This window comes from Megascapheus bottae, chromosome 5 (genome assembly GCF_031878675.1).
Source record: "Megascapheus bottae isolate mThoBot1 chromosome 5, mThoBot2.hap1, whole genome shotgun sequence".
NCBI lineage: Eukaryota > Metazoa > Chordata > Mammalia > Rodentia > Geomyidae > Megascapheus > Megascapheus bottae.
The window spans coordinates 20,208,674-20,223,404 of NC_143513.1; the positions used below are offsets into that span (position 1 = coordinate 20,208,674).

The following is a 14,731-nucleotide window of genomic DNA, read 5'->3' on the forward strand; positions in this document are numbered from 1 at the left end:
ATATGACCCACTGGCATTCTAAGATGATAATTTGGATTCAGGTAACCCTTGGTTTTTGCTTGGTATTTTTTTGAAGTAGAAGGCAAAATTAGTAGTTTATCTTTCTGCATCCTAAGAAGGCAGATCCTGCTAATATATTCATCATGTCACAATTGGATATATACAGTTTTAAAATTACATTTTTAATTTTAGGAGATGCTGAGTAACTTGGCACAGAAATGGCTCCCTGAGCTTCCTCTCCTTCATCCTGAAATAGGATTACTAAAATACATGGTAAGCTTTGTTTTCCATGTGAATTAAATTATACAGAGAAGATAGAAAAGTAGATATTCAGATTGCATGTCAGTGTGAAATTTATAGTATTATTTCCAGAAAAAATATTCCTAGTGAAAATTTCAAGAGTATTATCAGAACCTTTATTCAGGGTTGTCTTAAAATAATTGCACGATAAAAAAATTCTCTTGTCAACTGGGTGCCAGTGGCTCATTCCTGTAGTCATCGCTACTCAGGAGATGTAGTGATCTTCTACAGATCTCAGATATAGAGATATGAGGATTGTGGTTCAAAGCCAGCCGGAGCACCAAAATCCAAATGCCATGGGATTGTTCTCTCCAGTTAACCACCAGAAAACTGAAAAAGGTGTCTGTGGCTCACGTGGTAGAGCTTTTAGCCTTGAGCTGAAGAGCTCAGGAACAGCACAGCAGGCAAGCAAGCTCCATAAGGGAGTTCAAGCCCCACAACTGGCAAAAAAACAAACAAGTTCTCCTGTCATCATGCAGAATATTGCATGCTATTAATTTGAGTTAATGATGTTTCTTTTTTTTATTTGATCAACCAAAATTGTTCTAAGAGTATAAGAAAAGGATACTGGTAGCCATCAAGAATTTAAACAGAACGTGTCTTTAAAGCAGTCTGGGAAAATATTTAACAGAAGTAGTCTATGGTGGAAAGGTTCAGGTTGGTGTTTTCTAGGCAGGCAGGATTCAAAAGCCTATTTTTTCAGTTAGCATATTATTGAGGAGCAGTGTGGAGCAGGACTGGGAAACTCTGGCTCTCAGGGAAAAATCTGTTTCCTCTGAATTTTATTTTGCTGGTAGAGATAGGATACTGGATGAGAGACAATTTGTATCTATGCAGCATTGGTTCTAGGTGGTTCCTTACCCATTGTATACCAAAATCTAAGATGATAAAGTTTCTTATATAAAATAGCTTAGTATTTGCAAATAACCCATTATATCTTTCTATATACTTTCAGCTCACTTCTAGATTGAATATAATATCTAGTACATAAATGTTGCATCAACAGTTGCTATGTAGTATTATTTGGCAAATAGTGGCAAAGATCTATATGACAATTATAAATAGCAGTTTTTAAATATTTCCAATTCCTAATTGGTTGAACCCATGTGCACAACATTCACAGTCACCTTAATTTAAGATTTGCATTAAGTCCATCATGACATCTTAAATATAAAACAGAAAAGAATGTTTGTGTAAACAAACCAAGAAATTAAAAATAGATCCTGCTGTACTTCCTTTGCTTACATACCTGAAAGACTATAAGTCACCATACAACAATGATATCTGTACACTCACGTTTATTGCAGAACTGTACAAGTACAGCTGGGTTATAGAGTCAGCCTAGGTGCTCATAAACAGATGAATGGATAAAAATGGTACATATATAATGGGAATATTATCAGTCATAAAGAAGAATGAAATTATGTGAATGCTGGAAAATGGATGGAACTAGAGATCATTGTGTTAAGAAATAAACTAGACTCAAAGAGAAGTACCACATGTTTTCTGGATCTAAAAAGAAAAAGACATTAATATAAATGGAAGGCTATTGAAGTGAGGGAACAAGTGAGAGAAAAAGGAAGGAGGAGGATATGATCAAAGTACATTTTATGAACATGAAAATTAAAAATTAGTAAAAGTTAAAAGAGGATTAGAAGTTATGAGTAGCAGAGGGGCTGAATATGATCAAACTATATTAGGTATATGTGCAAAATATCATAATGAAGACCTTTTACTTTGTATAGTTGATATACACTAATAAAAAGCTAATCTATTGTAGATTATAAAATGCTTTCATTATGGTTTATGGAAGGCTTTAATGACTTTTAATTGTATAACCAATGGAACTCAGCATTTTTTTCTGTAGATTAGGTATAGATAGAATGTAATCATTTTTGTTGGTAGTGTTGGTCCTGTGGCCTGGGCTTTAAATAACCTTCATCCCCAGATCTCACTTTCCTGAGTGACTAGGTTTACAGGTGTGAGTCACCAACACACAACAGAAAGCAGTCCTTTTTTTTTCTTTGCCAGTCTTAGGGCTTGAACTCAGATCCTGGGCACTTGGAAATTTTTGCTCAAAGCTAACCCTCTGCCACTTCTGGCTTTTTTTTCTGTGTATGTGGTACCGAGGAAACAAATCTAGGGCTTCATACATGCTAGGCAAACAATCTACCACTAGGCTATGCACCCAGACCCAGCAATCCTCCCTTTAACTAAAACTATACTAGAATAAAACTTGGGTTGGTTTAAAATGTTAATTAGCAGCAAAGTAGAAGTATCTAGTAGAATTAAAGTATTCGAAAGTAATTTTCAGTTTTGAGGATATCACTCAGGAAAAAAGGTGTTAGAATGACTTCAGAGAGTTAAAAGGATTAGTCTCATTCCCATTCTGTAGCTACCTTTTTGTCATTATTTTAATGGTTCTAGGAAACGTGAGATTTTTCAATTAAACATTTAGAGTTCCCTGGAAGCATGTTTGATTAATCTCAGTTATTTCTGATCACTTTTAGAACTGTAGAAATTTTTAACTGTGATTACTACATTGTAAGTGAGAGGAGTTCAAGAATCTGAAACTGAAAAAATAGACTTAATCAATATATTATTAATAATTATATTAATAATAACAAATCAATCCTGGGTCTTGAATTCAGGGCCTAAGGACTGTTCTTGAGAGTCTCATAGACTTTCTTGCTCAGGCTGGCTTCCAACTGTGATTCTTAGCTCTCAGTCGAATAGCTGGGATTACAGGCATGAGCTACTGGCAGTTGGAAACTAGAATTTCATGTCAGTTTTTCAACAGGTTGATGATGCCCATATGATCTAATACCATTCATGCTGGTGTTTTAAAAGTGTTAAGATTTTTAAAAAAAAAAACCTTAAAACTGTAACAAAAACCTGTACCTAGGACTCCGGTGGTCTTCTTACTACAAGCCTGGAACGAGATCTTCTTGATGGTGAGCCTATGAAAGTACTTAGTAGCAAGCGCCCTGTGGTATGCTCTGAAGTCAATGGGAAGCCAGTTCTTTTAAAGGTAACTCTAAGTTATGACTTGGGAGAGATTCAGAAATATAAAAGGGTATGTTGGTGCTACTTTTCATGAAAGAAAATAATATTGTTTGTTCTATAAGATTAAATTAATTAGAATGATGACTGTGGTGGAAGAAAGTTTGACTTTCAAGTTTCTGTCATTTCCCTAAGTAGTACCTGTTTTTAATAGTACTTGCCTGCCCTATATGATTTCGAATAATGTTGACATGAACATTAACATATGATAGCCTTTTAAAGCTCTTGTTTTTTTTGGAAAAATAAATTTTTGAGAAGTGTCTGCTGTGTTCCAGCATAGTGTTTTGTTTATTTCTTCCATGGTTTGAAAAGGTTAGTCATCATAATAGGATATTGAAGTTGTACTTCCTGTTTACTCTAGAATGTATAGTGAGATATAGGTAAAATTGTTTCTTTTCTAAATTACCATGTTCAAAGCAAAAATATCTAAAATTGGATGAAATGTAACATGTATAAATTTACTTCTTGTATTTAAGTTGGATTAATGTATAAATCAAGTAGAATTTTTAATTTTGCTGTTACCAGTGGCTTTTTTTTTGATACAAGGGCTATTCTGTGGATGTTGATACAGAAGTTAAGGTGATTCAGAGGGCAGCCGCTTATCACAGAGCTTACAGAGAAACTAAAGAGGAATCTGGGTTACTGCCATTGATATTCCTGTTTTTGTGTAAGGTAAAGTTCTTAATGCTATTCTGTTGCAGAAAAAACTATTTGAAATAAGTTTGGGCTTCAAGCTTTAGAGCAGTCGTTCCCTTCTTTTAACAAGAAGCAATGAATTTTACATTTTTATCACCTTCTGTTTTTCTTCTTAGTCTGATCCAATGGCTTATGTGATGGTTCCTTATTATCCTAAAGCAAATCTGAGTGCAGTTCAAGCCAGTAGGCCTTTAACTTCAGAAGTAAGTAGAAACACTATTTTCATAGATACCGTACATGAGAAAATATCACATACTATGTATTGAGGCCATTGTACATGGTATTCTGTATACAATTTTGTCTTGGGTTATTCTGTCACAAAGTTCTGTGATGTGAGTTATCCTATTATGCGAATGAGAAAAAATGAGGCTTAGAGGGCTTGAGTGTCATATAGAGTCTCTCAACAAGAGGTAGAATTGGGACTAGAAATCAGGTTTTTCTGGTTCTAAAGTCCAAGCTGATAACTACTACAGATTTTTAAATACAGCCTTAAGTTTTATCACTATAAGTTTAGAATTTGTAATAATAATACAGGAGGTCTGTCTTCTTCCATCCTAGTAACACTATTCAGTCTCTTTTTTCCTGTTTCTTTCATGATTGTTATGTATAATTCACATCTTAGATGCTTCAGTGTGTATATGTATATGTGTGTGTTTGTATAATGGTCATGATGATTGCCAGTTACACAGTCAAAGCTTCATATACTGTGATGTTTGCTTTTTTGTTTTGTTTCTTTGGTGTTATCAGGGATTGAACTCAATGGTTCATGCTTGCTGGGCTCATATGCTTAGCAGATTCTCTACTACTGGAATCACTCTGGCCCAGCTTTATGCTAGTTGTTTTGGAGTCAGGTTCTCATATGATTTTTTTGGCCAGGCTGGCTTGAATCACAAAATTCTAGATCTTAGAAGCCTTAGGTTTACAGGTATGTGCTATTAGCTCCTGGCTTTATGCAATAGTTTTAATAAAGAAACTTACTCAGTTCTGGAATAGTTTTTTTATATGATAAAAGATTTGTGTATTAAAATAACCTGCCTGTTTTGTATCTTCTTTTGTGTCTATTAAAGGAAGCTTTGAAAGTCATGAAAGGTGTTGTCCAAGGCTTGTATACATTACACAAGGCTGGCATAATTCATGGATCACTTCATCAGAACAATGTATTTGCTTTAAATCGTGAACAAGGAATTGTTGGGGATTTTGACTTCACCAAATCTGTGGTAAAATAACATGATTTTACAAATAATTTATAGATTCTAGTTATAGACATGATGTAATGATTGTAGGAACTGTGCTTTTCTGTTGAGGTGTGTCATATGCAGTTTTCTGCCATCAGTTAGATTAAAGAACAAGAGTTTAAGTTTTTGCATTGTGTATTTTCACAATAGGGGAATTGATAGTGGCCTTAACAAACATTAATCATTAGGAAATATGTAAGCACCTGTCTGATGGCGTCCCTTCTCTTTCCTTAACTAAGTTTAAATATACATACTTTTGAAAACAAAAGAAGCCCAAAGATAGTAGTCCAGCCTTGAGTTCAAGCAAAAAAAAAAAAAAAAGAAAAAGTCCTGTCATTTTTTAGAACATACTAAGTCATATTTCTTTTTGTGACCAAATACAATACTTCATTGTATATGCCATAGTTTGTTTATACACTAATCACTTGATTGATATTTACAGGTTTTGGTTTCGAATAATGTTGACATGAACATTAACATACAAGTTCTTGTGTAGACATGTTTTAATTTTGTTTTTTTTCTTTCAGTGGTACTGGGCTTTGAACTCAGGACTTCCAGCTTGGTAGGAAGGCATTCTCCTATTTGAGCCACTACCTCAGTTCTGTTTTGCTTTTAGTTTTTAATTTTTAATTTTTTTTCCAGTCCTGGGCTTGAGCTCAGGGCCTGAGCACTATCCTTGGACTTTCTCAAGGCTAGAGCTCTACCACTTGAGCCTCAGCACCACTTCCGGCTTTTTTCTATGTATGTGGTACCGAGGAATCGAACCCGGGTCTTCATGCATGCTAGGCAAGCACTTTAACCACTAGGCCAAACTCCCGGCCCCTAATTTTTAATTTTTTATAAGTAGGGTTCACATTTTTACCCAAGGCTGGCCTATAACTGTGGGTCTCTTGTTTATGTTTCCCATGTAGCTGGGACTATAATCATGAACCATCTTCTCTTTTTTTTCATATATTTTTTATTGTAATTAATAGAAGGGTTACATTATGTTCACCAGATAGAAGGTACATTACTTCACAAATATTGATACCCTTTCTCATGTCATGGTCCCCATTTCCCTCCTCCCCTCCCCCTGCACATCTTGATTTCCCCCCTTCCCTCTCCTATTTCAAATAACCAATTAAGCATATATAAAATATATCAGATAACAAGGTGAAATTTTGTAGCAATATGAGAACCAAGTGACGGCAAAAGAGATGAGAGATAACAGTACATTAAGGACAACAATTACTCATTATATGGCTTTTGTTTCTATATTCTGGAAGTCCTTACATTTTGCGTCAAGCTATATGGCCTTATGTATGTAGATTTTGATGAACCATCTTCTGTTTATTGGTTGAGATGGTGTTACCTAACTTTTTTGGCCATGGACACTTAAACGTAATGTTATTACATTAAGTCTTGCTATTAGTTTTGAATCTTAGGAGCAGTTTGTAAAAACAAAATGTGATTAAAAATTTAATTGACTTTGAAAAGTTTATTATAATTAGAATACTCCATGTTACCTCCAAAATATAATTTTTTTATAGTGTCAACGAGCCTCAGTGAACATGATGGTTGGTGGCTTGAGTTTGATGTCACCTGAATTGAAAATGGGAAAACCTCCTTCCCCAAGCTCAGACTTATATGCTTATGGCTGCCTTTTATTATGGGTATGTTACCTTTTGTAATAGTCCATCATTTACACATATTTCAGTATGTGAAATGATGCTTATAGTGATTTTTAATACTATTTTGGATAAAGTACAATAGTTTACTTTTTAGTATATTTTTCAATTTTTAGTATATTATTGTAATTATTGATTGATATATTTCCTTACACCTACTGTGACTTACTACATATGAGCATTTTATTGTCATAGTTATTTAAAAGATGAGATTTACAGCAAAGATGATTTTCTATAATTTAGAAATTTTCATGAATTTGTGGAAAATAATGGTTAAATGAGCTCTTGGAAAGAAACCCTGTTTCTAGGGTAGATCAATTATTTCTTACCGGTGGTTTAAAATTATGAGGGATTAAATCACAAGAGAAGTGTATCTGTTCTTTTAGTAAGCATAGTAATGAAGATTCTAGCCTATGCATCAGCTGAAATTTTCTATAAAGGGCCAGCTGGTAAATGTTTCAGGCTTTATGGTAAATAAGATCTGTGTTGTAGTAATTCTGCAGTTATAGCACAAAACAGTCATAATATATTCATCAGATGTCATTTTCAAATATTTTCCCTACTTTGAAGAATTCCTTTCATTCTCTGGACATGTCTTTTGCCAAGCAGAGGTTTTATTTTTCAATATTTCAACTTGACTTTTTATTCCAGGATTTCTATATCTTTATTGAATGCCTTCTTTATATCCTGCATTTCTTCCTTAATTTCTACATTTGCTTATTGAAATTATCTCTGAGTTTATTTAGTTATTTGTATTACCTTTAAATTCATTCCAGTGCTTATAAATGTCTTTTGTCATTGATGAATTTCTGTTGATCTTTTGAATTCATTGTTTGAAATTTATCTGCTTCACTGTTCAAGTTATTAGGGAATTGTTCACTTTTGGAGGAGACTTGTTGCCTTGTTTTCTCATATTTATGCTTATATTTTGGGACTTACGGTTTTGAAACCATGTCATTGGCTGGAGATTTTAATTCCTACATTTTTTATCCCAGTATAAAGTTTTAAACGTGTAGGCAGTAGTGGCTGGGTTCAGGTTGATTCCCACCACTAGATTGAATGTATAGTGTAGCAGCCAAGCAGTTGGCCACTATTCAGGGAACTGGGCTTATTCCCAAGCATTGTTTAGATCAAGGTCAGCCAACTGGAGGCTCTTACAAGACAACCTGATTATAGAGTATTTTAACTTCAGAAGCTTCCCTTGTGTATGATGAATTGCTCTTGTGTGCAACCTTTATTGTTTGTGGGCTGTACAGATCTCTGTTTTCTCCATATCCTCACTGATTTGTGTCCCCAGTGGCAAGAAGTATCCTCGGAGAACAAAGGGAGCAAACAAAACAGTTCTTTATTAACTGGTGTTGAATGGAGGAATCTGTTTGCTCTGCTTGCTAGTTTTAATGTTCATAGAGTTTGTTTAGCACTCTTCCTCCTTTGTAGAGGAGACTGGAAGTTTTTGAGTATCTGGATTGGGTCCTCAGTTGTAAATGTCAAGAAACACATACTAGAATGCAATTCCCAGGGACAGGTCTTGGTGGTCTTAGCCTTACCTGACATTTCACTTCTCTTTGGTTAGGAAGCCATATGAATCCTTTGAATCCTTTGATTCATAGGAACAACTCTATGAATGGTGCCTTACCCAACCAACAGTAGGCACATGAGGCTAGTATGCAGACTTAGAGGTATTGCACAGGGTTTTGTTCCTATCTTAACCTCAGGCAATGGGACTTATTCCTGGCTATGGAAGGTGATCACCACTGCTTCCTGATTTGTTAGTGCAGTTCTTACAGGTTGAAATTCTCAGCAAAGCGTGCCAGATCCTCCCCTTTTCCTTGACCATCTGTGTTGGCCACCTACCCAAACTCTGTGGCAGGGTGTCCCAGTATACCATAGCTATAATTGTTCATTGTTTTCAGGATCTTTGAATATTTCCATCAGGTCCTTTCTCAAGATGGCACCTTGCCTTGACTCTGAGATAAGAGGAACAACAGAATGTCTTATTTCACCAAAGCTAGATGTCTTCACTGGAATAGTCATTGTTTTCACAAATCCTGCACTGGTTTTAAGGCTTGTAGGTGGTAGGGGCTTGTATTGAGAATTGGCAGACTGTCACTAAAGTCAGTTGCTTTTCCCTGCGATAAGTCTCTTCAGCTTCCTCTCTTTCTTTCCTGGGAAGTTGGTGATATACTTGGAACTGATCATGTGCTTTTCCTCTTGTGATTCTTGACTGTTTAGTTTATATTTCTTGAGTACAAATATTATAATTATCTGATTAATTTTCTTGGTACCTAATTTATGAATATTGTTAATGCCAACATAATATAGACTATTATCAAATTTTCTTTTCTTTCAAAGTGAGGAAGTAAAAAGGTAGTGGATGATTAATTTTGATTGACTCATTAGGGGCAATTTATTGGTTGTTCATGAGTAAGTAGTTACTGTTGAAGTGTTTTTACCTTGGCAGAATTAATGTATTTTCTGAAATGAGCTCTTCTCTATTCACCGTGAGTTACATATTTTACTTTATGATGAATAAAAAATTGATAGCTAGTCTTTTATTTATTCTTACGTTCTTTTATAGCTTTCTGTTCAAAATCAGGAATTTGAAACAAATGAAGATGGAATCCCCAAAGTGGATCAGTTTCATTTGGTATGTGACTTTTTATTTACTAGTTCAAAGCATGTTTAACTATTACATTTTAAACTAGAATTGGCCTCTAATTTTAGTAATGTCCCAAAAATCTTTACTTAGGCCTGTGCCTAATAATTACTTCAGCATTACTGGGTTGTATATTTTTCACAGAAATTTAAATAAATCATCTAAATAATAATTGAGAAAGTATATTCTTTGCAGTATGTCTCAAGATCTTATTATAGTGAAATTTTAGGTTTTTTTTTTTTTTTTTTTGGCCACTCCTGGGCTTGAGCTCAGGGACTAAGCACTGTCCTTGGACTTTCGCAAGGCTAGAGCTCTACCACTTGAACCTCAGCACTACTTCTGGCTTTTTTCTATGTATGTGGTACCAAGGAATCGAACCTGGGTCTTTGTGCATGCTAGGCAAGCACTCTACCACTAGGCCAAACTCCTGGCCCCGAAATTTTAGTTTTCTATAAGTACCTCATTGTATCTTTTCTTAGTAATTTATCTACATCAATGAGCATTTTTTTTAGAAATTGTATTTTATCAGTGAGCTTTTTTCTAATTCATGTATGTATTCAAAAAACATTTTGAGAACCTATTGAACTAGGTCCTGGAAATATGGGATTGCAACATTGAAAATGAAGTTAAAGGAACATAGGCTCAATGGTTTCCCTCATTTGTAATAATTAGTACACATCTAGGACTCTCCTAGCAGAGGATTACAATAGCTCAAATCCTAGGTACATAACGTCCTATAGGATGAGACTAAATGAAAGGAACTCTAGGATAAGGAAACAAGAGCTTTATCTTGTGTAATTGTTGTTCTTAATGTACTATATTATTTCTTTTTTTTGCCCTTATGGTTAATCTCATGTTACTGTATCTGACTTTGTTACCTGGTATATTGTATATACATTTATTTGTTTACTTGAAAGGGAAGGGGGGAAAAACAAGATGATTGGGAGGGGGTAAGGGGAGGGAAATGGGGACAAAATCATGAGAAGGGGTATCAATGTGTGAGAAATAGTGCATCTACTACCAGACGAATGTAACTGTAACCCATCTATACATTATTCTGACAAATAAAATAAAATGAAGTTAATGATTTAGAAACGTGAACAAGTAAAGGAGCATGAAAAGCCATTTTCAGGAAAGCTACTCTATAGACACAATGTTTTATTGCATATATTAATATGTATTTATGACATACAAACCCTCAGCTTAACTTTAATTATATTCTGAAATCTATATGCCAGTGATTGTATATAGAGATTCCCTTCTTGAATACTTGTTTGTTAAACATGACATTTGAAATATGTAAAAATCAATGTTAATAAATTCTTTAAAAAAGAAAAACACTTCATGGAAACTGGGTATACATTATGATTAGACACTAAAAAAAAATGATAGTATAATTAATCCAGCTCTAGAATTTCCTGTGATATTTTGATAGCTTGGATTACAGGGAAAGAGTACATGTAATTTTAAGATCATAATCTCTTCGTTTATCTGACCACAGAAATAGTTTTTGCTGTGCTTACTAAAATCCCATGAATTAGTTTTTTTTTTTCCAGTCCTGGTGTTTGAACTCAGAGCCTATCTCTGACCTTTCTTACTTAAGGCCAGCATTCTACCACTTGAGCCACAGGGCCACTTAAGGCTTTTTCTGTTTATGTGGTACCAAGGAATTAAATTCAGGACTTTATGCATGCTAACAAGCACTCTACCACTCACCACATTCCCAGCCAAATTAATTTAAAAAAATACCTTACGAATTGTTATTTAAGAGTTTTGCCACACTTTTTAGGAAATTGTAACGATTTGTGTGCGCTTTTTTTTTTTTTTTTTTGTGGGCCTGGGTACTGTCCCTGAGCTCTTCAGCTCAAGGCAATTGCTCTACTTCTTGAGCCACAGCAACACTTCCAGTTTTCCGGTGGTAAACTGGAGATAGAGTCTCATGGACTTTAGTGCCCTGGCTTTGAACCATTATCCTTAGAGCTCAGCCTCCTGAGTAGCTAGGGTTACAGACATGAGCCACTGGCACCTGGCTTTTATGGCTATTTTTGCTTGTTATTCTCATAAAAGATCATTATAGCTAACTGCTCTAGTTTTAGGAAAAAAAACTTGATTGCATTTTTATTGAAGTCATGTAAATTTTGAAAATTAATTTAAATTGACATAGTAGTGACTAGATTCTTTTTGGTCCAAAACATAATGAAGACTTATTCTAGATCTACTTTATGAGTTTTTATTAAGAAGAGAATGTGTTATTTTTCTCTCATTTAGATTTTCTAGTTTTGTAGTTAATTTTATACCCAGTAAAGGTACTTTTAATATATTTTGAAACATTTCTGTAGATACAGTTTAGACATTCATTTATTGAATCAGTGGTATGTCAGGAAGTAGAGATAATGCACAAGCAACAGCCTAGGGGTGTTTTCACATGGAAATTTAGAGATGATCTAAAATTGTACAGGGCTCCTATAGGAATGATGATTGTGGTTGTGGGAGAAGAGTTTCCACAGGCAATCCCTAGGAATCTCTTATACCTGGCAGAAGTGTCTATGTAAAATTTTGTAATGTGAAACTGTACTGTATAAGAAAAGGGAAAGTCATAAAATGTCACTAATTTTTGAAATACTTGAACTGTGATTTCTCCTTTTTCTTTAGTAATTTTTTCTATAATTCAATTCTGTTGTTTCACTATTGGAGATGTGCCTTTTCAAAGAAAAGTAAATTGAACTTGGTAGGAATCTTTTTAAAATTCTAAAGAAAAATCAACTTTTATAAGTGACTATAAGTTTTACATTGTATCTTTCATCTTCATTAAAGGTTTGTTCTTTTGTTCACTTTAATTTTTTAAAATGTATTTATTTTTCTTTACAGGATGATAATGTCAAATCCCTTCTCTGTAGCTTGATAAACTGTAGAAGTTCAATGACTTCTGAACAAGTTTTGAATGCTGAATGCTTCTTGGTGCCCAAGGGGAAGTCAATTCCAAACCCAGAAAAAGAGGTGGAATATACACAGTATAAAAAGGAAGACGAATTAAAGGTGGAGAACTTGGATAACTATAAAGAAAAGAGAAGAAGTAGTGAAGCCAACATTGAGTGATAAATTGTTACTCTGTTGTAGTTATTCCTTTAAAATCTTGACGAACAGGCAAAAGATGCAGAAATGTTATTGAGCTAGTTGAATTGTGTGCTCATATTCAGGTTGCAAAAAAAATAAAAGTTGGGTCTGTCTAAAGATGGTTCACATGCTGTGAAATTTTCTTAATGCGGGAAATGTTAGAGAAGGATTTTCTGTTCATATGTTTTGAATTGAGTAGAATGTGATACTAATCGTTTTTAGGTTGCAGGACAGAAATTCTGTGCAAAATTTTAGTATTTTAGCTGGTAATTAGTTTTAGTATTCCATCTGGTAATAAAAGATGATTCTTTTACTCAACAGATGACAGTTGGCTTCTACTTTGTATTCTGTTCTGGAAATATAAAGATAAATTAAAATATGGTCTTGTATTGATTAGGCCCACAATTTATTGAGAAATTCAAACGTTGAAGTAAAATAGATCTTTATAATGCAGTGTAAAGTATCCAGTGATAGCTGTGGGTTTTATGATATTGCATGAGATTATGGAAGAGAGATACTTTCTGGAGTAGATAATATCTTAAGTCTTATTTCTCTTGATATTTCTGAGATAATTTTTTAATTGATAATGTAGAAACATGTAAACTAGATTGGGGTAGGCACATAGTAGAGTACTTGGCAGCATGCATACAACCAAACACAGAAAACCCATAAAATTATACATATTAATTATATAATGATTAAGTCATTATGAACATGTTCAGGTATTTATATTTATGGTGGAAATTCTCACAAATCTTTTTTTCTAGCTCTTGAAAATACACATCACGTTATTGTTATCTGTAGTTACTGCAATGCAGTAGCATTCCAGAACTTTCTATTCTTATATAACTTAGTATCCACTGATGGGTCTTTTCCATTTTTTCCCTCTCTCCCTCTACTCTTCAGTCTTTGGTTAACTATCTGGTATCTTTTGGGTTTCACACATGAATAAGACAACATAGTATTTGTCTTTCTGTGCCTGGCTCATTTCACACCACATAATGACTTCTAGTGCCTACCATGTTCTTATAAACAGAATTTTATACTCTTTATGGCTAAAATAATACTCCATTATGTATGTGTTACAGATCTTCTTTATCCATTCGTCAATTGATTGAACAATGTAGATTGTGTTCATTTCTTAACTAGTGACCAGTGTTGAACATGGAAAGTACATATCTCTTCAATATGCTGATTCCATTTCCTTTAGTTATACATCGTGGGGTGGGTCTTCTGGATCATATGGTTGTTTGTTTTTATTTTTTTTTTAAATTTTATTTTTTTTATTGTAATTAGTAAAAGGGTTACATGATATTTGCCAGATAGAAGGTGCGTTAATTCACATACATTGATACCCTTTCACATGTCTTGGTACCCGTTTCCCTCCCCCCCACACCCCCCACCCGTCTTGGTTTTCCCCCCTTCCCTATCAAATTTCAAATATCCAAATACAAATAAGTTCAATATATCAGATAACAAAGTGAGATACTATACCAATATGAGATAACCAAGGGACAGCAAAGGAGATGAGAGACAACATAGCACATTAAGAACAACAATCATTCATTATATGGCTTTTGTTTCACTATCCTGGAGGTCCTTTCAATTAGCTTCACATTATATGTCCTTATGTATCAAGATTTTGCTCTATTGCAAATCTCTGCTAGTAGAGCCCAAGGTTTCTACTGATTATGACGAATGAGGGAAACCATGTGGTTGTTTTTGAGGAACTTCATACCATTGTTCCTACGGGCTGTACTAATATCCTTGCCAGCTTTTTGAAAAACGTGTGCGTGAGCCCCAAGCAGCGGATATGGAATTGCTTTCTCAGTTCCTTGTCATATGATGCTCTACAGGCATAGAGCAATGATACTGATTTTTGTGTATTGAGTTTGTGTCTTTCGTTTATATTGAATTGATTTATTCTATTTTTTTCTAGTCCTGGGTCTTGAACTCAGGGCCTGAGCATTGTTCTTTGGCTTTCTCAAGGCTAGAGCTCT

General features: G+C 34.3%; 1 protein-coding gene across 1 annotated transcript in view; it reads left to right on the forward strand.

Annotated features, from left to right (window-relative positions):
* Stk31 (serine/threonine kinase 31) overlaps nt 1–13,003 on the forward strand; it is a 49,393-nt gene extending 36,390 nt beyond the window's left edge. The window contains exons 17-24 of the mRNA XM_090332770.1: nt 193–273; nt 3,206–3,331; nt 3,910–4,035; nt 4,176–4,262; nt 5,127–5,276; nt 6,824–6,946; nt 9,540–9,608; nt 12,486–13,003. Coding sequence (XP_090188896.1) covers nt 193–273; nt 3,206–3,331; nt 3,910–4,035; nt 4,176–4,262; nt 5,127–5,276; nt 6,824–6,946; nt 9,540–9,608; nt 12,486–12,713 — 990 coding nt within the window. The 3' untranslated portion in view covers nt 12,714–13,003. The remainder of the gene's footprint in view (nt 1–192; nt 274–3,205; nt 3,332–3,909; nt 4,036–4,175; nt 4,263–5,126; nt 5,277–6,823; nt 6,947–9,539; nt 9,609–12,485) is intronic.
* Nucleotides 13,004–14,731: the final 1,728 nt, after the last annotated feature.